The 26208-nt window shown below is 36.3% G+C and overlaps 1 protein-coding gene across 1 annotated transcript; it reads right to left on the bottom strand.

Moving 5' to 3' along the window:
• Nucleotides 1-238: 238 nt before the first annotated feature.
• ago2 (argonaute RISC catalytic component 2) lies at nt 239-25356 on the bottom strand. The gene is made up of 20 exons (XM_066715838.1): nt 25168-25356; nt 20985-21032; nt 18989-19169; nt 18456-18576; nt 17961-18142; nt 17050-17186; nt 16804-16938; nt 15872-15959; nt 15521-15668; nt 15181-15300; nt 14825-14947; nt 14087-14220; nt 13773-13957; nt 13456-13615; nt 13253-13343; nt 12953-13147; nt 12606-12740; nt 12264-12365; nt 11934-12133; nt 239-11743 (listed from the first exon to the last, which is right to left on the bottom strand). Exons 1-20 carry the CDS (start codon nt 25190-25192, stop codon nt 11635-11637), a joined length of 2619 nt encoding a protein of 872 aa, XP_066571935.1. The 5' UTR covers nt 25193-25356; the 3' UTR covers nt 239-11634.
• Between the last annotated feature and the right edge of the window lie 852 nt (nt 25357-26208).

Raw genomic sequence — 26208 nt, 5'->3', positions numbered from 1 at the left:
ACCTGGTGAACAGATTGCCATGATTTGTACTTGTAATTGTTAATCTCATATGGGATGAGTGGCAGACAGAGCGTGATTAGAGTATTAGAAGTCATTAGTAAAGGGGGGGGCATTTCTACAATATGAACAAAGAGGGGATAAGTAGGAAAGAAATGTAAAAAATGTAATTTGCTAGTTAGCATGCTATCTAGATTGTTTTAACCTTAAATACATCAATTAAAAAGTCAGACAAAACATGAAAAGTTTAAATTTTATTAAGAATGTAATATACAGTCAGGCCAAAAAAAAAAAATTAAGTGAACTATATTAATATCAACTTCATAAAGTGATACATTTTCACATTATGTTCTAACAGGGTTTACAGCATATTGGAGTTTTATAAGTGTTAACAAAAGGAAAAAATGTAAAATCTATGCTCGCTTACACCTTACTTACAATAACAAGGATCTTTGCAGTGAATCTGCATGAAAATTAAAACGGCGAAAGACCTCACCGTAAAAGGAATGTCAGCAATTCATTTTGGCATGTGGCGAATAATACAAAATATGTAATCCATGGCTTGTGTTCAAAGGACATTGTGCAGTATGCCTGTCTGAATAGAAACTTTGGTCACTCATCCATGGTTTAATGAACAGAGTAGATGTACTATCCCAACACAGTTTTAAAGGGTATGATTTTGTGGAGGTAGATGGCTAAAGTTATGATTTCAATGGGTTTCCTAGCTGATGACTGTAATGCCTTCAAGTCTGTTAAGTGTAGCAAGATTTAAACGGCGCATTTTTGTACTTTTAAGGCCCATCTGTGCTTCCATATCCCTTATAGAATTCTAAAGCTATTTAAGACAAAGGTGAGGTACAGGGAGTGGTTTATCTGGAGCAGGTACAGCCCTTCAGTGCCAATATTCAAGTTATCATCAGTTTTCAAGTCACATTGCTTGAAAAGGAAATGCTTGGCTAAAACATTCCACTTGACCTAATACATACACAATGCTGAAATCTCATGAAGTAACAATGCGTTCTAGCTAGGATAGCGGCTGATTTTTGTTTTACAGCCCAGTTAGATTTCCACAAATGACACTGTCTATCTACACACTTGTGGATGCCATTTGGCTAGGATCAATGAAGAAATGGTATTGAACTCTCCGATCAATAGGCTACTAGGAACAGACTGGGCACAATGCGTCAAATAGCCTCCTTAAACTATTAACCTCATCTTCTTTTCCAATAGTACTTAAGTTCTTTTATAGTTTCGATCTACAACAACTGGTTCATTTTAAAATACAGCTCTACACACAAGCATAAGTATTTAAGTTTACAGTTGTACCATTAAAACATTACAATTTTCCATCACATGAACTGCAATACATAAATCTAAAAGTTATGTTCAAGTTAAATAACATTTAGCCTAAGCAAAACTATACTTAGAAACACCAAATATACACCGGAATAATTTACAGCATCAATATTTTATTTTACAAAAGGCAGGTTTGGGCTACACTGTAACATTCTAGTCTAAAGAGTTTAAACATTTTGCATTTTGATTACGGGGCACAAGTAGAAGAATAGCTTAAATGTGCCTCAATCAATTTTCAAAAGAAATTCACAAAGTGTACCAAGGGCTTTTACAAAATTTGAATTTCAATGAAGAGTGCTTCACACATGCATGAAAGATCAAGTCAAAGGCAAGATGCACAGTGCCTTGTGAACATCAAGCATAACAATTCATGGGGGGAGGTCTTAATATGGAGGAGTAAGTCCACACAACTAAGCAGCAAAAAAAAAAAAGAAAGAAAAAAATCAAATGCAGCATATTTCAGGCTTATGAGGTACTTCATGTATTTTATAAAATTTCTCAAAAGTTACTGAATTTGATTTCTTTTAATTCCTTGTTAGCATAAAATACCTCGTCATCTTGAATTTTTATTTGCCCAGTTTATTAGGCAATCATGTAACTGCTTAGAAAGTGCAAAAAAATACTGATCGTTCTATGCAGCATATTCAAGGATGCATGATAATTTCTTAAATGTGTTTGTGTGTATTCTCACACACACCAACACACACTCATACACGCACTTTACATCTCTCTCTGTGGCGCCGTGAAAAACAAAAGGATAACACCCATAAAAGCTAACAACTGGACAAATGCTTATACAGAAAGGCACACAAAATAAGGGATGTTTTCAGCCAAGGAGGCATGGATAACATACGATAACTGTTGAACAGTTCAGAAACTGCGCCAGAACAAGACATTTCCTGACAGACAAGCTTTGTACCTTCAAACTGAATAATAAGTCTCTTACATTATTGAAATAGAATATGCAGTCAGTATGTGTATTATAACAAAATACTTTCTAAAAATAAAAAATATAATTCATTCATTATTTGCCTAATAAAATGTAGTACAAAAAAAGCAAAATGGTGCCATCACCAACTCTAACGGGGGAGTCGTAGAACTTCGGTTCACTGACACCGCTCAGAAAGCAAGATTAATGTTAGTGGCCAACTTACTATAAAAAGTAGCTTTGGTAAATTAATTAGGATGGGCTGCAGACAAAATTCTCAAAATAAAACCATACTATTTTAAAAGAATAAACTATAATAACTGGGGAGTATGAAGCATTTCAAATCATATTTCCAGCTTTCTTCACATCAGGAAACCAATCTTCTACTTATTTAAGTAGCTATAAAATGGAGATGACTTTAAAAGCTCACTGCTCTCATACCTCATTTAAATGAAGTAATTATTGCTCAGTTTTGCACAGCACTAAAGTAGGCTGTTTGGGGAAACAGACCCCCAATGCTTTTGCAGTAACAATCATGATAGGTGAGGTTCTTTCAGGTCTTAATTGCTCCCCCAAAGAGAGTTAATAAGTACTAAGAGAAAAAGCATTGTATCCATCCTATATGAAGTCCTATATGAAGCAGAGCATTTTCATTACCCTCTATGGGGGGAAAAAAAAGAAGATTTAACTGAAAACCATCTTGCTTATTGCATACTACATTTTACAAAGGAGGAAAAACAAGATTTAAAATGTATCATTTATGGAGGCAAAAACCCTTTATACTTTTGTTTCCAATAACAAAATTGGTCCCCTGAACTCCTATGATACAGATTTATTAAAACATCCCTCAAAATAGTCCATAATCACCAATTACTTATAAAACATCAATTACAACAAGTTACATAGTATTGGCTGTTTGGTCACTATTGGTCATTTTTATTTTTTATGTTAGGGATTACAATTCTAGCACCCTACTTTCATTCTGAGGTAGATCCAGTTGGTTTAAAAACACAAAAACAAAAAAGCCAGGTTAACCCAAGGTTATTAATGCCTCAAGCAAAAATAGTACAACATAAAAGGTTTGTTTTAATCTTGCAAAGGTTTTGTTGTGCATCTTAAATTAAGTGACTATGGCATTGGTGGTTATGTTTAGAGCCCTAAAACACTTATCTGTGTTTTGCATGTTCAGGATTAAATATCTCTGGGTGTCATCCATTAAGGGAAAACATCTTGGCAAAAATGCAAACCACCAGAGGCTAGTACCGACTGCAGTGTCAGATGCACATGTTTTTAGGATCAAAGTTAGTTCAGTCAAGGTTTGAGAGAAAGCGGATGGATGCCACCAAGAACCAGCTAGGAGAGTTGACTGTCCAAGCAAGGAAGAGTGAGTAAAATCCTCCCTAAGCATACAGAACAAAAAGCTGTGAATAGAAACTCATTAGTAGATCATTCTTAAAGTATTTTAGGAAGGAATCCAATTCAACCAGAAGTGCCAGACTGAATAAAAAGAGACCAAGAAAAAAAACAGAAAAAATCCAAAACATTTCTGCAGTTCCCCAACAGTTGCACAAACACCACCACGTATTGGGTATAGAAAATAAAAACTTTTCCCTTCAATGACAGCTATATCATTGTGGGGAACACAGACATGGTTCATTTGCACATGTATTGTCAATACAAAAACAAGTTGAGGAAACAAAAACAAAAACAAAAAACTAGACAAGTGTCTAAAAATAACAGTCTGGTTCTAATGAGGCAGTGGGTACTACAAAAAAAGTTACACTTCACTGTTGTACATTTTACCTTACAAGAAGTACAGTATACTAACACGTTACTAGAAAGAAATGGAAAAGAAGGAGAGAATAAAAAAAAACTTAAATCTGTCCCATGATACCATTTGAGTTTCTTATTCAGTGCACATCTCAAAACAGCTGCAACCCCAGCTCCAAATCCCTCATTTATACAGTTAATCTTCAAAAATATGATTAACATCTTTCACGACAGGTAAAGTGATTTAGGATTTAATTATACACCAATATTTAAATGGCAATATCAAGCCATCAGGAAGAAACCCTCTTTATTCCACTTTTGCAAGCATCACAGTACACCTCAGGTATTGCATTCGGTCCAATGCCCATAAAGGACCAACAGAATAATTTAAATTTTCATATGTTTAAACTTGATTGATGGCAATATCCTTTGTTCATTTTAAAAGGGTGCATCAAATACATTTAACTTCCTTGAGGTACAATATCAACATCACTGATAAAATGTATGATCTTACTTATATTCCTTTCAGGAGGTTGAGAAATTGAGAAGCCCATTGTGTTCCTCCTTTTATCCATGGGATAAATACAATATCCTCACAGACTTCTTGAATACAATTAACACAAACAAGGAAAGTGTGCACAGTTGCTTTCACAAGGTTACATTACTTCAGTGTGAAAAAGTATTGTAATGTGTAAGGGCAATAAAAATAAATACATTTATGACTGCGATATCAGTCACAATAGCTGTGATATTTTGAGTGCATCCACCAAAAGCTTAAGTAAATGCAAATAATTAGAAAGAAAAACACATTAGAAATAAGTCAAAATAGTTATAAAAGTTCTTGTGCCATGTTGGAGCCAGTGTATTATTTGAGTTATTTTAGATACTGTCAGTCATATATATATATATATATATATATATATATATATATATTAAAAATGCTGGCTTTTAAAAGTACATTCGTTCAGCTTGCTGTGTGTTCATACATTAAATTCCTGGCTTCAAAAATATTGTTTTACCATTATTCTTATTGGTTTCTTAAATTTAAACATCTAAAATGGTAAAGTAAGCAAAAGTGAAACATTGATGCCTCATGTTTTGGAAGAAGTTCCTGGTGATTCCATAGTACAAATTGAATGAATGAATACCTTGTTCACTGGTTTTAATGTTTTTTTGGAGACCATTCTATAGGAGACCAAAAAAAAAAAAAAAAGTATACTATTGTGCTTAATTGCTCCATGAGCTACACAAGTCTGAACATTTAACATGAAGTCATTAATTTACAAAAAGGTATTTCCTTTTTTGTGTGTATCCAACACCAGTTATTTGCCACACATATTACACATAGACGTTTGAGAACTATCAAAATGCTAAATTTGTTATACCATTCAAAATATTTTCAGGCCACACCAGGTCGAGACTTAGAAATGCCTTCTCATGCACAAGGCTCAAAATTGAAAAAAAAATAATAATAATAAAATAAAGAGAAACATGGTTTGAGGAAGATAACGTAAGTATTAAAAGTAAACGGGACAGAACTGCTTAATTTCAGTTCATCTAAAGCACCTTTTTCATGTTGGTTTTGATTTTGGGTATGTGGCAATTTTAATGATTTGTCATGCAACTGGTTTACGTCAAAGATACAACTCACCCACCCCAGTGCCTTACACCTGTACTACACCTACTTACATACTCATTATATTCATTTAACTCACAATGGCAGTCGGTATTCAAGCTCAAAATGCTGGAACAACTTTTACAGCACTAACAACAAGTATGTACATAGTGTTTAACAGGGAAGAAAATTATCAGATATTTTGTTCCCACTATGGAATGTTGACAGTTCATAACTGAATTCCTTAAAAAAAAAAAAAAAAAGCAGGTTATTATTTTATTGTTTCCTCCCCTAAAGGGCTGGCTTTACACCCATCACATTCTTGGATCTTCAACATTACCACAGGCTAATGCGTACTGGTTGTGCCTGTATCAGACTATGATATGCCCAAAATCTGAATAAATAAAACTGGTGCAATCATGACTGTCCCCAATCATTTCCTAGTATCCTGTTCTCCAGAATCTGAATGTGTATTCTCAGATGCAATGTTTGTTTTCTGTTTTGATATATTTTCCTGTTTGAGCTTTTAATTATGTACACTTTAAACCTGCAGTTCTGTGGCAACACCAACATACAAAGCTCTTAAGAGGTAGAATCTACCAACTCAAATGTGACATTTAATTTACAAACATACTGCATAGACTGATAAGTGTATTTACATTAGATTACAAATGGCAGGTTTTAACCTGATAATATGGTTACTGAAATGGTTTTAAAGCAAGAGAGTTGTCAATGGGAAGGGGATAAAAAAAAACTGATGCAGCCCGATACTACATAGTTTGCAAAATAATTGAACACTAACACGCATCATGCTGCCTCAAACAAACAGAAAAGGAGTAACCCTTCTTACAAATATTAATAAAATGTACACATTAAACCTACTTTGAAAGTAGCTGATCAAATGTAATCTAAAATGATATGTTCCCATTTAAATTCGAATCACCTTACAGTACTGGACTTCACTTATTTGACCATTTTCTGCATTGAGTACTTTAGAATACATTTACCAAATGTTCTTGTGAGAATGAAAAATAATGTCAAAAGTAACAATGTGAAACCCAAAGGGATTTGTGGAGCTACAGAAGTTAAATGGCTTTAGGCATATCACAGGCTTTGAAAGGGGATAAATGTTTTAAAAGTTGTTCCAACTTTTGAGTCAATTGGAGTGAAATCCTACTTTAAAACCTGCTGTACAAACAAAGCTGGCCAAACCCTGGGCCCTATTAATCTAGTTAGAAATATTTACAAGTTTGCATTTAAGATATAGAAGCACCCATAAAATATATAGCTTTTTATATCTAGCCACCCCTTTTAAAAATGTTAGCAAGAAAACAAAAACAGTTTGTCCTCATGCAGCCTACTATCAGGTGATGCTGGCAAAGACATTCTTAGTAGCATCCAAAGGTTTCAATACAACAGGCTCCTGTTTACTTACATTATTGTGTCATAGAATACTGGAAAGGAACTTGGAGGATCCAGTCAAACCATGCATATTATGGGGTAGCCCTGCTGCAGAAACTCTTGGAATCAAGTCTATCCTTAAAGCCCATACAAGTCCAAATTCTAAATGGGGATGTTTTAAGTTCAAAAAACAAACTGATGACTTCCATGGTAAACTTATGCAAGCAGGAATATGTTGGACAACCAGTATTATTTAGGACAGGTATCAAATGTTCCCCATATAACACTATCCCAACCTCATAAGATTGACAGGAAGTACCACTCTACCCCCAAAAATACATGTAGGCTGATAGCAGGCTTAACAAAAGGTATCTTCACAGACATTTTCTAATTAATATTAACAGGTAGAAAAAAACAAAAAAACAACTGTAGTTTTGTTTTTTGCTAACCAGCTGTTGGCAATACAATTGAATTGAAGGGAGCTGGGCAACTCTGAAAAAGATGACAAACTGAACTTTCACCCACCAAAACATCAATAAGTTATTAAATATTGCATTCAGATCTTAATACGACTCATTGTAATGAACCATAAAGTAAATATTAAGAAACTCTAAAAAGTGCAGATGGGCTTTTTATTCATTTTAGAAAAATAATGGGCACTGGCAGGCACTGCATTATATCAATGGGACAAATGGCCAACTTTCCTTTTGTACTTAAAGACAACAGACCCTGATACTGCCAAAGAACTAGATAGAGCACCGCATTTCAAAATCAAAAGCTGCATCTCAACCTTGTTTAGCCATGTAATTGTACAGTTCAATTATTGGTGCTAATTATGTCACATATGAAATGCACCTCACAATACAACATCTAAATGGTTATTTCCTTTTTATTGTTAAAGTGCAATGTACACACAGTTTGCGTTTTGTTCCAAATTTATGGAACTGCTTTATATTTGTGACAATGTAAGGTGCTGGTCAATATCAGTAAAGTAGTAGAACATGTCAACATAATCTTGACTTACAAATAAAATCTAGATTCTCTTGAGTATGTGCATTCTTTCCAACCATATTTAAAACTATATGAAAGCTCTTTGTTAGATTAGTACCTTTCAAGACAATTCAGTCATTAAAACAGCATAGATTAACATAACCAACAGAAAAAATACAAAAATAAAAAGTAAATTGCGTAGGGCCTTGATGAATAAAATAGTGAATGTACATCTGCTAAAATTTGAAGATTGACTCTGATCATTTCAACTGTTGGTAAACTTGGAAAACAAAACAAAAAGTATACCCAAAGGATTTATAATGTGGATTTTCACATTACAATATGATTATCCTATATGGGGTTTAAATACCGGACTTACACTGTGTGCATTTGTTTTTAAATACTGCAAGTGGAGGCAAGTTATATCCATTGAAGCTGATAAATAAGATTTGAAGAGTATTCATTTAAGGCTTTTAAACTACTAAGTATGAAATCAAACAAAACTATATAAAATTTAATATATTGCTAATGTTTTAAAAAGTTTCAAAGTTACACCTTTCCAATTCCAAAACTGGAATTTTAGTTAATAAATTACTGCCATTTACACTTGTATATTTTTAAATAATTTCAAACCAATGTAAACTTGGTCTTCCTCTATATGTAGGGCTTTCCAGTCAAATTAGCCTAGCATACGGTCAGGTAAATTCAATAAAACTTAGAATGCCCATTTCAATCCTGTTCTGTAAACAAGGGGACTTGGAACACTGCTGGGACATTTGTTTTTATCAATGATAAAGGATGTTTAACCACCCAATTATTCTCTCCATGTACAGGGATGCAATATAGTGCTTCAGTAAATGTATAGACTAGCCGATGTTTAAATTACTATTTTACTTTGCATGCTGGGATTTAGAGAACTCTTAACCAAACAAACTGATGGATTAAAAATAACTCCTATTTTTATTTTCTTTATACACATTCAGTTGCTTTTCCTTTCACACTAAAGGATGTTATTGACCAATAAAACATTTTCTACATGGTACCTTCTAAGGGTAGTAAACTGTAATTATAAGGAAATGACCTAAACCATAACGTTACCATTTCATTTTAACAGGTAACTAGAGGTAGTTGATAAGGCCATTTCCATACAATTACAGAGCAATTACCATGGGAAAGTAGTTTGGTCACTGATAAAATCATGTTCCTTAAGTTACTAGGCCAAAGATAAGTGTAATGTAAAAGTACTAAACCCCACAATTCAAGAAAAGTTCAAAGAAAAGGCTTTGGCTAGATACTGATGTACACCCTAGACATCAATGTGTTACTGTACTCTGTGGGTGAGGGCAATAAAATTGCTGAACTAACATTTGAAATAATGGGTAAAGTACAAAGTTTAAACCTATGCATTTTGGTCTTTCCTCTGACTTCAACTGGTAACCCTTATGAATGTAGGGTTTATATATAGTTACCAGTTTTAAGAATCTCCAGCAATTCTTCTTTCCAAAATGCCACATTAACAGTTTATCAAAGGGACTAAATTAGAAGAGTGAAATATAGAACATATCCACACACAAATAGCACCAATGGCTGAAGCACCTATATTCCTTTCCAGTTTTGGTCAATAAATAAAGGGCTTTATTCAAATTGAAGTAACAGGTATGAATAGCATCAGTGCATATAGCAATGATTTCAAAAGATCATATGTACATAACTTACTATGGTCACAAAGATTAAAAAAATATATACATGGAAAATATGGGGGAGAAAAAAGAAACCTAGAAAAAGGTTCTGAAATACAGGTAAACCAAATGTACTAGATATAAACAAACTGCCTCAACAGCACTAACACATTCACTCTAAGCCAGAAAAGCATTTAAATATGCTAAATGATAGATGTTAAAAACAAAGAGCTGAACACTAAACTATAAATGTATGCATAGTTATGTAAATGTCAAGAAAAAGCCAAGCAAGGTTGAACTAGAACTCCCTACATCTTTTTATTCTGCATATGCTGAATGAAGAACTGACAATTTAACCCAAATGATGCACTATATACAGTAACTCCTAATCTTACATTGGGGGGAAATAAATCATACAGTAATTGTGAAATACAGCACGAACAAATAAAAGCTAAAGGAAATCCTGACAAAATACCATGGCTCTTTGTTTGTTTCTTAAAAACGGCATATATAGAGAAATTTGCATCGTATCCAGGAAGTGGCTAAGATGTGCAAATTAGCTTCACACTTTAAAATGACCAGTCTCTACAGTATTAATAATGCATCATATACATAATCATGATTTTAAAAATATCTACTGTCCTAAAAAGTTACATCAACAATAGTACTAATATGTATTCTGTAAATAATTAAAACTTGATATGTATAAAGTCTTAGTTAAATCTTTTATTAAATACACTATTGTGCTTAAATAAAAAGCCAATGCATGCTCAGCTTCATTTACTTTCAACAAGTTAAAAAGTCTTCCTATCTTTATATTTAAGCAGTGAGCAAAAATCTAAAATAGTCCTAATTAAAACAACCCTGGACTGATATTTCATTCCTCCTTTTGTAATTTAAGACACTTTCAGAGGAAGAGCGCCATTATTTATTAACACTGTTGTAAAAATGAAAGTAAACAAGTCAAGAGTCACGGGTAGGAAAGTTATCCTGCTTTAGAAAAAAAAAAAATCTGCAGTCTTGGTCTTAATTACAAAAGACGTAGTTATAGGAAAGAATGAAGGCTTGAGACTTGACGCCCATTTCGAATGAGGGCAAGCGCTAAAGAGTTTAAGAAAACTGTTGCAGATCACAGTACAGTAGTGTTCGCCAACCCTTACATATGTTGGTGGATATAATAGATTCAAGCTCCACCCCATTATAATAATTATGGTTCCATCTGACGCTATATACCTAGTTGTAAAAGATCATAGGCTTCTCATAGCAAATATGACAGAGTAATATTAAAATATTTCAAAAGAGAAACATGCAGTGCAACAGAGGGATGCCTATTGACTAACACCAACTGCATTGGTCATCCGTTTTCTTGACTGATTGAAATAAAAGGTATGAATCCCATTTTCACTTTTTGTCCAGGTGTATGGTTAAAACCCGCTTGGATTTATCCTAGAATGTATCCTCCATAGGAATCAAACATCCACTGCTTAGGAAAATGACACAAACTTAAATAGATAAATGAGCACGGTGCTAAAAAGCAAATGTGGAGGGAACCAGTCCCATCCAAAACAGAAAATCTCACCTGGACACATCTAAAGTATTTTACCACTCAATACCAGCAACTCACCAACACTGAGAAAGTAGTTTCTTTTTCTTTTCTTTTTTAAGTGAAACACACAAAAAAAAAAGAAAAGAAAGAAGTACTTATGTATCATGAAGTACCTGTCTTGTCAGTGCTCTTCCCATTGTTAGGTGGATCTATTTTTATAGCTGTAAGTAATGAGGAGTGACAAGTGCAGCTTAGTCAGATTGTGAGCCCAGCTCTCTTCAAAATGCTATGCTTTGTCCCTTGGTGAGCTCGCACCCCCAACCCCAGCCCCAACCCCCTCCTCCTCCCTTGATCAAGCAAAATACATGGTGCGCAGTGTGTCCTGGTGAATCTGCACTGCCTTGGCCAAGGCCTGATGGTCTCGTCCATTGCTCTGTCCTGAGGTATGACTCCCTTCAGCACTACAGGGTAGAGAAAAACAAATTTGAATACCACATGTAACACTTATTTTAGTAATTATCCCCATCCCTAATTCTCTCGACTCAAAAAACATGAACTCTGACTATGACGTTAATTTTAAGGATTTATTTCAACAGCCAGACAGAAAAGTAAATAGGAAAGCAAACCAAATGGGGTTTCAATCTTGAATACCTGTCATGCTCTTTGTCCACCAGGTGGTAACGTGCTCGGAAAGCTACCAAGTGGGCATAGTAGGCCGGAGCTGGGATGGAGACTGAGCGCGTGCAACGTACGTAGGTGTGGCACAGCTGATAGGTAAGCACTTGTAGCTCGTCTGAAGAAAAATGGTTGTCATCCCACAACACATGGTAATGCGAAGGTCGGCTAGTTCCCTGCAGACAAATGGAGTCAAGTCAAGGGCGTTTTCTTACAGGTTGAAGTTACACTGTATTGAAGATAGTTAACAATAGTTAAAGCTCTCCCTCCACTCAGATTTTCACAATGTTCAGACTCGGTACACACCTGAATGCCAGCATGACTGCACAGGTAGAAATCAAACTCTGAAGGATGTGTAATTTTTGTGTCTACAGTCGTGCCTGCAGGGATATTTCCACTCTTTCCAACCTGTGAAAAAAAAAAAAGTTGTGAACACTTCCACAAATCTCAGCATTAAAGAAAGAATACATTGCAAGTATAGGTCTAGGAACAGGTAATTATATGCATATGCACAGCATCATATTTTACTATACAAATATTTGACAAAGTATTGCAAACTGTAACAAAATGATCCTGATCTTACGAATGATTGAAGTTACAAATGCCTGGTGAAACTTGAATGATAAGCAAGGCGTTTGCTTTCCCTACCCTCTCGTTCCGGTCCATGCAGAAGAGTCTGGTATGGTGGCGTTTCTGCACCACAACAAATGTGATCCCTGGCTGGTAGTCTTTCTCCAGTTTGATGCAAGCTTCACGGATAGCCAGCAGCTCATGATGGAGCACCTGCAGAGATTGGGGGGGAAAAAAGTCGTTACAAAATGCAAAGTAAATCCTCTGAAGGTGGGGGAGGGGGCACTGCACTGCAATACGTTAAAGATTAACACACAAATTCTCATAATGATCATTCAGATTCTGTAAACCAATTTGGAAAGAGCAGACCCTCAGACATCCATTGCTGTGTCTAGTTTGCAGCACAATGGATGAAATTCGATTACCTGCTGGAACTGGCCCTCGGAGATACCATCGCGGTAGAAGATGATTCTAGTGGGCTTGAAGCGAGTGGCCTTGTAGAACTGGATCAGAAGCTCCCTCACCATGGCAGCAAGATCCTGGATGATCTCCTGGCGGTGCTGCTGGACACGCACAGTGGCACAGTAACGGCTGGGGTGGGCGTCCATGCTGCCAACAACCTAGAAGAGGAGAGGAACAGACAGTCAGTTTCAAGCTTTAACACACAGCAGGATGAAAGAGTAGTGAGGGAGTTCAAAAAGGAGCAAAAATAAATAGATTATTACTGCAGCAATAGAGGGCTTCTTTCCATCTCCTGCTGGTGGGTGGGTCACATCTGCTCCCAGAAAAATGACTGGCTGCTGAAACACCAAGGGCCTGAAACAGACGGTAGAATAATTGTACTTCCTCAGAACTCTTGGATTAAACGCCCATCACCCACCAAAAAAGGATTAAATGCAGAAAGATGTTTCTGTGATTATGGTCTCACCTGCCCTGTGGTAAAAGAATGTTGTTCACCCCCCCCAGTTTGACATTTATCTTCAGGCAGAGGTTTGAAAGAGTCTGTGGGGTTGTTTTCTGCACATTCTTCACCTGCACACACTGTGTGGCCATTCCCAGGACTGTGTCCCCAACTCGTTTCACTTCAGCTGCAAACATACATACGAATGGAGAGTTTACAGTCACGGCAGCAAACTACCATTTAGAATTGTATACAGATTAAGGTTAAGGAGGGTCTAGTACAAGTAATAAAATCAGGAAAGACTAAATGCAAACCTATTAAAAGCACAAAGTGAAATGACTAACCATATACTGGTGTTTTTCCTGGGAGAATTACAACCACCAGCTGCAGTCCCTGGTAAGTGTACTTCAGATGCTTGAACATGGGCTCGACACTGTCTGCTCCTTGGGCATACTTGCAGAAACAAGGCTGGCCCTGGATTGGCATGCCAGCGTCCCGAGAAATCTTCCGGAGCTGGTCCGTGAACGCTCTTGAAGGAAAATAAATTAAAACGTCAAGTCTTCTCATGAGGGACAGGTGAGCAAGGCTGGACAGGTGGAAACTTTATCCAGCAGCCATCGAAACACATTGCAAAACACACAGATGCAGCTGCACTTACTTGAGTAAAAGCTCAGTGCATTGTCGCTGGGGAGCAAAGCAGGCAATTGCCCAAACTTTAATTTCAATTCCAGTGTGAAACTGCTTGTTCCTCATATCCCACACTCCCTGGATTGGAGTGGCTATTGCCTTGTTCTGCAAGTCGGGTACAAAAGGTCAAGAATTACATTAACCAGATGTTTTTATTTTTCAAAAGCCTTCAATAAGATAAGACAAAATAAGCATGAATATGAAATTAGCCCATCTAAGAAAGTAACTACACACCAACATTGTTAGGATGCAAATTTAGCTATAAGTACTATTAACCCTTCGAGCAGTAAGAAGGTACTGGTACGTTCTCAGTAAGCAGTGCCTCAGGGAGTATTGATGTACCGGTACATTCTACGATAGAAAGGTAATACAGCGCATATAAAACTATATAAAACTAGCAACAACTTTTTTTTTTTTTTAATAATTTGACAACTATACGTTACTGTAATTATACTTCAATTAATTTAATGTGGTCTGTCTCATTATTTTGGACACTTTCAGTGTTTTAGACAAACAAAACAGCCGTCGCTGCAGAAACTGAATTTTAAGCAATTTCAAAAACAGTCACTCCCTGAGTCACGGCAGAGCATTTTAGAACATACTGCTCAAAGGGTTAAGTATCCATACATGCATCTACAGCAGCTTAGAGAGGCTTGTTAAGATGTTCTGTGTCAGTATGCCTTCATTCCAAAGTTCTGTAAATTCTTACCCGGCCTCCATAGAGTATAGAAGGTGCCTGAAGAACACGCCCATTAACTTCTGTCATGTCGTCTCTCACCATCACTCCAAACTCTCGCACATAAGGATCAGTGTTAAAGTTGGCACTTCTCATCTAAACAAAGTCAAGTTTTCTTGTATAAATGACAACAGAATAGAGAGATGCTGACATTTGAGAGAGAACAAAAATACAGACACTTCCAGATAAACATTTCCAATACATTAAATCCAAGAAAACACAAATTAAGTCAAGCAGCATATTCATCAGATTAATGATTATATTGTAAAGAGTGGCACAGACATGCTCTTCCTGATGCAGGGTACAGACAGACACACACAATATCTCACCAGTTTGCTGATCTCCTCCTGCCGGTCAGGTGCAGACCTTGCTGTGGCACGAATCATAGTTGAGGTCTGATTGTCTGTTAGCTTCTTTATACACCTCTGTCCTGCCACAATGTTACAAACCTGAGTTTAAAATTAAAACAAATTAGTTATTTTCCAAAAACAGGGTGACGAGCAGTGACGGCAGTCAGTCTTTGACCCTCCAAACTGTGTCATACACTGATCAGTTATAGAAAATAAAGCATTTTCTACATTTTCACTGCTGCACCAAACTCAGTTAGAAGTCATCTGCAACAACTAAGAACTAACTTAAATATAATTTCTGCCTGGAGTGAAGACCAACCTCGAGGGGAAGATAGGTGTGTTTCTGCTCCTGCCCAACCTGTAAACATGGAAGATGCGGGTAACGGAGGACAAGTTTGTACTTGTCTTTAAAGTATTGTGCTACAGTGCATTCAATGGTCTGTCCATTTTCCTGCTGAAGAGGGAACCTGTGTAACAAAAAGAGAGAAGATAAATAAGGAGGATGCCACCAGGACAACAAATACATGAAGAGAGCAAGCAAATATCACATCTTACAAGCCAGATAAAAATACAAAGCTTTTTTACGTTAAATACAAAAAACGAAACAAGAAAACGATTCAAGGTTTTAGGAGAGATGAGACAAATGTAAAGTTAGTCTGTAAACTCTTACGTTTGGTGACTTGCTGGCCTCCTAGTTACATTGCATACTCTGTATTTTCTTTTCATCTGTCCACAGTGTGTTATCTCCACCTTAAGACCTATAAGCAGGAAGAAATGTATGTGTAAAGCCACACCAGAGGTTTGAGCCATAATTGTTCAGCCAAGCAATATAAGGATCCATTTTCCAATTATTTGAATTAATGGCAAGTGGGTATTTATAAGTTGGTTAAAAATTATGGCCTGAATTATGGTTCTCCAATGTGATTGTGAACATCAGAGAGCTCTGAAATTGGCAAAGTTCCATTCTGTAACATGGTAAAAGCATCAGTATAGTATACAAATCCTAATCAGCTTACCTTGAATACACACTCATATACTAGTCATTCTGCTTTCAATTAATTACATTTTAATACACCTAGATTGTTTTCAACACATCAGCACTTCCCAATCTAATAAAATAGCAGGCACCGTAATGAGTTTCTGTAATAAGCTAATAAGAAGCAGAACTGACACTGCGAGAACAAAGTGCTGTCTGTCCTATCCAAAAGGCATTTGTTCAAGTGAATAACCATCATTAATTATTTGGATTAAAAAGGGATAGTAACTTCTCAGTAGGCACAGCATTCACACAAAAAACAAGATAATCAAGACAACAGAGCTGATGGCCATTTAAAAACAAAACTATTAAACAACAGAAAAGGATATTGGAGGTATGCATTTAATAAAATGTTTCAGTTGTCAGTTTATTCATAACTCCACATCCTGTAAATGAACACCAAGAAACCCTGAACATCACACACTAAAAGAGTACATTTTAAAGTAAAACATTTTAGCAAAAATAAAATTAGCCACTACTGACTAAACACTCACAGTAAGATGCCTCTTTACAAGAAAAATCTCATTAGCAACAAACAGAAGAAGTATTGAAGAGAAATAACTGACCTTTTATTTCTTTCGTAAACTTAACTCTCTGGGAGTCTGTCAACGGCTTCTGTTGTTCTTCAATGCTTTTAAAATCCAAAACCTCACACATGAACTCAATCACTGGCTGGGCTTTGTAAAATGCAGTGGCTGAAACTAATACAAATCATGACAAATTAATGTTAGCATTAAGAGCATATTCTGTGCTATAAAGTGACATTTTAATGAGAATACTTATTTCTACACACAGTTCAATTCAAAACGTACCATCAATATTTAGCATCATTTTCCAGAGAGAAGGTCTGACCGACTGATGGAACCCAAACCAGACCTCCCTGCCCCCTCCCAAGGGATTGGAACAGCCCTCTGAAGGAGTGAAGAAAGAGCGGCCTACAGGGGTGTACCTGTTAAAACACAGAAATGGTCCTCACAATTAGACCCCCGTCACAAAAAGCTTAATACTGCTCAGTTAACAAGCACATCAAAAACTGATGGAAGCTGTTATAAGTCATTGTTACCTTCAAAGCTGCAAAGTCACAAACTTACATCCCATATCCGTAAGGATCATCAATATTTTTTCAGATCTGTTGCGATGATTGCTCTGAACATGTAGTAGTTCAGAACTTGGAAGGACCTGTACGGTATTTTAACTGATCTATGAAGCAATTTCTTACTCATGCGACATCAACACCATCTGTACACTTACACTGCCCTCTTGTGGAATGTGGCTCAATAAATCTCTGAAATTATCCCTTAAAACACTATTGAAAAGCTGTACAATTCTATCATAAGTTAATACAATAAATACATTTTACACTTCATTCAATAATGCAACAATGGTGATTTTGTTTTTGGTCAAAGTAAACCAGGATTACCAAGTGCAATTGTTTGAACAAAGTAACATTTAAAAGTCTGTAGCCAAAAAAACAAACAAACAAAACAAAACAAAAATGTATGAAGGGTTTTCTTGACCTCTTAATTTCAATAATGAAGTCAATGCTTCAAATATAATGCACTTGTAGCAGAGCTGACTAACTGGAAAAAGATGTTCAGCATTGCATCTCAAACCTCCCACAGGAGGCTGTGAAGCAGCTGACCTCCTGCTTTTCATGCAAGCAAAACACATTCCAACACACGGTCAAGCCACCCCAAAAACTTGAACAGGAATTTTGTCTAACCTCATAGAGGGCAAATGTCTCATCACGACATCCAGTGCCTGGATGGTTTCAAAGGGAATGTTTGGCAACCGTCCAGCAAGGGCATCATGTAGAGCTTGTAGACTGACACAGGAAACCCATTTAATTGCCACCTTGAAGCTCCTGTCTTTCCCCTCCCCTGGGATAGTAACCTCCAGTTCCACCTGCAGGGAAAAGTTGCATAAATGAAGAGCACTACAGTATCCTGCTTGAGCCTAAACCTTCACAACTTTTCATCACCAATAAAATAATATTAAAATTTAAAATTAATTTGAGTTTTAGTGCTTATGGGGGCATTTAGAAGAGGGAGGAGAAAAAAAAAATAAGTATATTTATACATTTAGTACACACACACCCGTGTGCTTGTGATGACAGAGATGGGCCTTCAGTGAATGAAGCAGCAAGACTTAAGACCTTACACATGAGGTGTCCACACTAAGGTAAATCACAAATTAAAATGACCATCATGAAACATACTTTTTCCCTTCCAATGGGAAGAGGCATTGCTGTGTAGAGATTCTTCCTCCCATCATACACTGGTTTTCGATCACCGAAGATCTGGGTTTTAAAGTGCTGCACCATGTGCTCTACTATTTCTCTGAAAGACAAAAGTCACAACAAAACCATAATACTTCACTATTTCTAAGAGCAAAAGTCTTTGGAAACAATCACATAAATGCCTCTTTCAAGATAAGAAACAGAATAGTTTCACTGAGGGGTTTTGTGAGATCAAATTAATTAAGAACACATCATACTAACATACCCTGAGGTGCCGGTATGTCAAAAACAACTGATGAAAGAGCAGTTAGCGCACACACACCAACCGGATTTCTATAGGTTTCATTTCAATAGAGAATCCAAACTATTCCTTTGGCATGCTACAAAAACCTCTCCTTAGTCTGTGTGGTTCTAAACAATGTTCTCTATTGAACTAAAGAAATGGAAAACAGATTGCAGTAATACTGAAATACAAACCAAAACAAACAAGCAACATTAAATGAGTAACTTACCGATTTACTCTTCTTGGACATTTTTCAGGCTTGATATCAATGTCATAATGGTACACCTCGAGTTTTGGGATTTCCATCTCAAAGAAATTGGCCTGGAGTTTGATTGTCCTGCCCATTGTACCAAAGTCTGGTCGTGAAGGAGGTTTGAAGGCAAATTCCGGCGGTGGTGGAGAGGGGGGTGCTGAAAAGCAAAAAAAAAAAAGTGTCAAATTCTTCATACTAACACAGCTGTACACGTCAATATTTGGGCGTGTGCTGCCCCTGATCTGGGTCTGCCACAGCAGTCATGGGAAGAGTGTCGTAGAGTCAGCAGCCCCTACTCTGCCAACAGCCTTGCATCTTATCACACCCACCCACCTTTCTGTTTTGCCCCACATCTTCTAGTCCTTCACTCAAAACCAAAACTAAAAGCCAAGCCTGGATAAGACACTATGACTGTTTTCACAATGGGAACTAGATCAAACACCTGAATTTGCTTTTCAGTAGTAACTGACCCACAGAAAAATGTATTACAGGAGCTGAGCTCATCACACATGACATCACCTTCTATAAGTCCTGTCATGAACAGAAAGACTTGCATTTGCTTGCTACCTAATGAAAGCTTCTAAAAATATTTAAAATGTTTTAACTTGTTCAATTTTCTATATTTTCTTTAATGTGATGTTTACAAACATTAAAATCCAATAATGATACATTTAATCAGATCCTAAATTAACATTTACAGACCAAGCTTTTAAGATAAGGTGTTTAAGCTAAAATGTACTTTAAGCACTTTATAAATCTTCATGTTAAATTATTTCTTAGCAGGAAGACTTATGCAGGCTGACTTACAGAAACATTTCAAAGCATTATAAAATGCAGTAATACAATCAGTACAAAATAAGCAAAAAAAAAAAAAAGTTAAATATAGGCCGACTGAAGCTGGAGCTTACAATAAGAGTGTTATTTAGGGTAGTAGAGAATGTATAGTAGAGTTAAACTGAAACTGAAACAAGGTCAGAGAAAGGGATTTTACAAATATCTGATGTAACAATTCCCCACATACTGGCAAAGCCCCACCTCTTCAATGACAAGTGAATAGTAACACATGCACAAGTCTTAAAAACAAACATCTGTATCAAAGCCATCTAATTAATTCATTCAGATAAAGCCAATCTGAATTGGTTTGTCTGGAAAGATGTTGCAAAATATTCAAAATGTTATTGTTTTTTATTGTTTTAAAATATCAGAGTTGTTTATTGTAACATATCATGCAAGATCTTAATGGTTTTACACTGAGTTCTAAATTAAATTTTGCATTCAATTTTACTAAAGAAATTCAAGTGGAAACTCCAATCAAATGTAATCCAATTTCAAAAGCTATTTCACTGTTAGACATAACACTGAATATATATTGTACAGGAAACCCCACCACTACCCCTGTATATTCTCCACTATCCCTACTATCCAGGTCAAACACAGATGTCCTTACAAACAGCAAAGGCAAAAGGATCCTAACATTAGGAGATGGACTGCTTTAGTCCAACTTTAATTGAGCAAATTCAATGTCAAGTAAAAAAAAAAAAAAGAAAAAAGAAAAAAATCATAACCTCTTTAGTTTTAACATATGAACACATCTCAGGACTCAATGATTCAACCTCTTTGAGATGTGATGCACCCTTTGGTAACATAACACGCATGTCATGTGGCCAGACAGTAGTCAAACATCAGCTGCAATAATTGAAATCATATGACAAAAAATACATTTAAGCAAATACAAATGCTTTATCTTTACAAAACTAACTCTAAAGGAACTGCTATAATGCAAGAACTTTAAACTGTCTAGATACCTTTGTTTTTTAATCTAGGCCTACACTGAAGTCTTTTTCAATATACTTTCCAAGAGGATTGAATCCTTTGAAGTCAGATTTTATCAATGCAAGTGATTAATTTAAAATGCAGATTAAGTTTTCCTCCAATGTACTAGACTACTGGCACACATTTCAGTAAAACTTACCAGACACAACTGACCCAGAAGATTGAGGTCCCTCACACATCTCAGCAGCTAAGGAAAAACAATTTTACAGTTTTATTTTTCTTCAGACAGACAGTTCTTGGAGGAACCAGGGTGAAGCTCCACCATGTTCATTTCTTAAGCCTACTTAACGGTTTCTAAGCAATATATTACTGTGGGCTAACATGGCATGGTTGGTTACTATGGAAAATGTAAATACAGATAAGCAACAGGATTGTCCTTGGAACAAAAAAACAAAGTTGTGAGGTATGGGTCACTCACAACCCACAGGCAGCTTTACTATGAGACTCCATAAGCTTATGTTGAATGGAGCTGATCCACAGGTCTGCTGCAAAGCATGCCACCACGAGCAGATAGAGAAGTCTTTTGATAATGATTCAGGTATGCTGTATTAACTTCCACACATTACCCTGCCACCCCTGACCAACAAAACCAAAATGACAAAATATGTTTAATTATATAGATAAATTAATGTTAGTGTTAGTCATTACAAATGATAACAACACTGCTTGAAATGAACATGTTAATGAGAGTAAGAGCCCTAATGAAATTATCTGGTTTAAGGAGTGACATGATTAGCTTTTAGCCTAACGTCTAGTACTTTAGAGTTACTATCTTTAGAATAACATTTTAAGTATTACATTGACTTGAAAATATTATTTTATATCTGTAATAGTTACCCAAAATTACCTATTCTTAAATACCTAGGTCAAACCCTTCACTGGTACACAAAATGCAATACCACACCATTTATCCCAAGTAAGGGAATGCAACTGTAACAAAAAAATAAGGGGACATAAAACCTGTTAATAAATACAAAATTGTAACAGTTTAAAATGAGAGGGGAAATGTATTTAGTGATACAAAAAGCAAATTTAAGGGATTAAAAAAGGTAGAGTGAAACATATTGAGAAACTAACCACAGCATCAGATTAAGATAGATAATTAATATCTAAAATGATTCTAGGTCAGCAGACATTTTCAAGATGAAAGGGAGAGTGTTAATCTTCCAAACACAAAAACCTATTTTTGAATGCTTGAAAAAAATAAATAATTAAAAAGCACTTGTTAATTAAATTAGCCGATAATTTACAAAAAGAATCCCCGCTGTGAAATGGAGCAGACATTACGGAGCAGGTTTCTTATCACAGACACCACACACTTTCTCCCGACTTCCAGCCACACCTATAACCACTGAATAAAATAAGAACGCAGGCTAAAGTAATTGAAAAGGAAGAATACAAAATAAAGATGTACTATGATACTTGAGCACTGTATGCTCAGAGGAGGTAGATTTTATGAGTGCATGATTTAGACTAGGTAAACAGTCTGAACACTTACAGAGAAAGTCTTTCTGCAGGAAATGTTTACTTCATTCTACTAAGATAGACACTTGCCTTTCATTAATATTAGTGTATTTTATAATGATCTGATGTCTGCATTCAAATTACATTTACTAAAAATTACTGTTTAAGAATGTTACATGAAGCAAAGAACTATACGCATCAATTTATACGTCCCGGATCCTTAAAAAAAAAGTGGTTTCAATTTTGCAAAACACCATTACATTTTACAGATAGGCATCACAGTTTATTGTAATCTAACACATAAAATGCAATACAATTGGCACAGCCCAAAAAATGAACCAAAACAAATGGAAGCTGTATGCATGGAAAAATGTCTGTGCACAGATCTTGTGTTGAAGACCATGAATGGAGTTTTGGAATGCAGGCTTTAGAGAGTGAGCATTTATTTTAAGCAAGATTGAGGCAGACAGCTACCGAACTAATGATAAGCACTCCGTTGCCTCGATGGAAAACTAACTCATCTGCACTGTTCATAGCACATGATCAACCTGCTTGGGTTAATATTCAGAAAAGGAAAAAAATGCAAATATAAAAACAGGAAAAATAAATCACGTTATATCTGTGTGGATTGGACATGCTGCTTTGTGGAAACAAATACAGCAGTCTGAAAGTATGCTGAAATCAAGCATTTACTGTTTCTAGTTTGATGTTTTAAAGATTCTTAAATGTATAATTTATAAAGTAACCAATTAAATTAAACCCCAGGTAGTGGTGTTTTAATTTGAACACCTTAAATCCTTCATAGAACATTTAATCTTCCACTCTATAACCAGTTTTACATGCATAGTAAATTACACTGGTATTACTTAATATATGAATGCATAGCATAGGTAGGTTTATTTGAAATTAAACATGTAACTGACGGATTGTTTTACATGATAAATTACACCTATTACAATATTGGATCTCAGATTATTTCCCCCCCAGATGAATGACTTTTTGGAAGCTGGGATGTAATCCTTCCATACAGTAAAATATAACCATGGTACAATAAACCACCTCCAGCTACTGTGTTTCTTGTCTTTCTGGTCAATTTGATTTATTGATTGCTTGAAGATTCACTACATTTACGTGTTCCAGGTCTCTACCTTACCATTTTCAGTTACGGTCACGATAACCTTTTAGAGCTACTCAAATTCAAAGCTTATGTAATTCCCCCGTTGAGAATTCAAGCAATTGTTTTCTGTAAACCTGACAGTTGTGCAGGATTTCAAGCCTTACAGAGTTCAAACCGTGGCAGGGGTGAATATCTTCTGTAATGATAGTTAGCCATAAATCTTAACTCACAGCAGTGCATTCCCCCCCACTCCTCTAAGGGAGGAGAAATCCAAATTGATTACCCGTAAAAACCCTGGTTATTGCATCACATGTTTTTCCCTTCATCTAAAAATGTAAGAGGGCAAACACAACTCTCCCAATATGGAGTTACATTATAAAATTCAAAACAGAAGATTGAATCATTCCAGATGTAAAAAATAGACAACCACAGGAAAGAAGCTCATGATTACAGGTTACTGTACATACATGTATAGCTTATATTCTATATGGTCCATACCTAAATGCTAAGGTCAAATACAGGCACCAGATGTAAAACACTTGTTTCAACTGCTTTCTACAGCAGACCCCTGCACCTTCCTAGAATTAATTCATATATTATTACAGTATTTGTAAATATTGAAAAATATAAGGCTAAGGTTTAAATACAGTTAAGATCAGAAGGAAAGCATCAAGGCTTGACTCTTACCATTTCAGGTAAGGTACTTTTATTCACTGTACATCACCAAACATACCATCAGCTCTACTTTTTTCAACCCTCACAGACTTAATATGAACTGGCAATCCTTGAAAAAAGATCATTAAAGTACCAACTTAAACCAGTGATCGGTAGACCTACTACACAAGCTACTTTCACACCAATAAACGACATGGGTATCTAACTTTGTAAAGGCAGAATAACTCCCCCCAAGCACGCTGTGTCAGAAAACCAATGGTAAAACTCTGCAGCCGTTTAAGGATTTACTTTACTGTAATAATAATTAGCTCTTCCTATTCCTTATCATGAACAGTAAGTTAGATCCATGACTTCAAAGCATCTCAGACGATAGTTGTCTAATGTCACAAGGAGGTATCCTACTCCAAACTGGGGGAAACGTTTTGAGGTTTCATTGGAGGTTTCCTGGGGGTTTTATGTTAAAAAAAAAACATAGATGTATGCAACGTACATAAACGGGTAGGAATTGTTAAATACCGGCGTGATCATACAAATATAGGTGCACGATTTCAAAGGCTGGTTGTCCCAGCAGTACACCGCCCGCGGGGCTCCGATTAAAGCTTGATACACTAGGACAGCTCGGGGCTTCAAGCGGGCCTAGCTAAACAACAACAGCAGAGCGACAAATGACTCGTAAAGCTTAACCAAAGCCACGGATTCACATTAAATAAGTCCAAACCCGGTAAGTCTTCACAGGGGTGTATCGGAAATTAAACACACACGTCTCCATCCACCTACTCTCGCGTTTATATCTGATCGAGGCCTTAAAGTCTTTCCTGAGTCTTAACTTGAAATGTGAAGTTATTTTCCCTACATTCACACAGCGATTCACCACGATGTCTTCCGTATGAAACGAAAACTTCCCGAACATACATTGGAATAAAGTAACACACTTACACTCAATAAATAAATAAATAAATAAATAAATAAATAAACCGTCGCCCGCACCCCCCCCCTCTCTCTACTCGTTTTTAAATTCCCACTCATCTATATCATTTATAACATGAAGAAAACTACATTAACTTACCACCAGCTGCTCCTCCGGTGTACATGTTGCCGTCTGTATGGCTGCAAACCTCTTCCACGTTTAAATGAAATTATTTCGCGTGATTACGTACAAAAAGAGGATGTAATTTACTATAATTTAAGTTGGGGGGCGAGAGGTTTGAAACACAAACACTGGATTGCAGGTCGCTGGCTTTTCTCTCCTCCCCCAACACAGATGGAGACACACGGTACGAGAAAAGGCCCCTGGTGACGTCACTAGTGGGCGGGCCGCAGTTGCAAGCGTGTAAGCCGCGTCCGTGTAGCGCCATTTCCGCAGTTGTACGCAGGTCTGCACAGCTTCACCAATGGGATCGGCGCAATTGTGCAGATCTGCGCAGGACTGCGGAAATCTACCCTACAGGAACGCGATTATGGTGTGGGCTGCACCGCGCTGAGGGAACTTGTCGTGCACGCAAATGTTAGAAGAGGTCCCGCTTAGTTTGCCTCCTCACATTTTGCATGGGCGGGACTGCACTGCTAAAGTAGATAAATGTCGTGCACCAGTGTCACTGCAGCGATGTTTATTTTTATTTTTATGGATGTACAACTATAGATCATCTAAATGATCGTAACATTGAGCATGCATTGAACTTTTAAACTAGCTATATCTAAGGTGAGTGAGAATGGAAATATCAAACACTGTAGCCTTATTTACGGGACATGAATATATGAAAGTTGATTTAAATGAGAGGATGAATTTTGTGTACACGTTTCCCAGCTTATGTGTAAAATGTTGCATACAGTCGGCCAGGTTGTTTTATCCTCCCATTAGCTACACAACAATGGGATTTATTATTATTGTGTTAAAGCTGAATGATGACTTGATTATGCTCTATGTATTTTGTAGTATTGCTTCACTATTGCCGATCTGGACACGATGATCAAAAGCCATGCTATTAAATAACCATTAATTGCATTAGCCAATATAAAATCATTGTTTGCATGTTACGTTTGTACTCTGCAGAATAATTTACTCTTAAATGTATAACTCCATATCTTTTGATGAATACATTTATAATTG

This window comes from Amia ocellicauda, chromosome 10, assembly GCF_036373705.1.
Source record: "Amia ocellicauda isolate fAmiCal2 chromosome 10, fAmiCal2.hap1, whole genome shotgun sequence".
Taxonomy (NCBI): Eukaryota; Metazoa; Chordata; class Actinopteri; order Amiiformes; family Amiidae; genus Amia; species Amia ocellicauda.
Note: the sequence above shows the minus strand (reverse complement) of the source record. Positions and strands in the feature narration are given on the sequence as shown.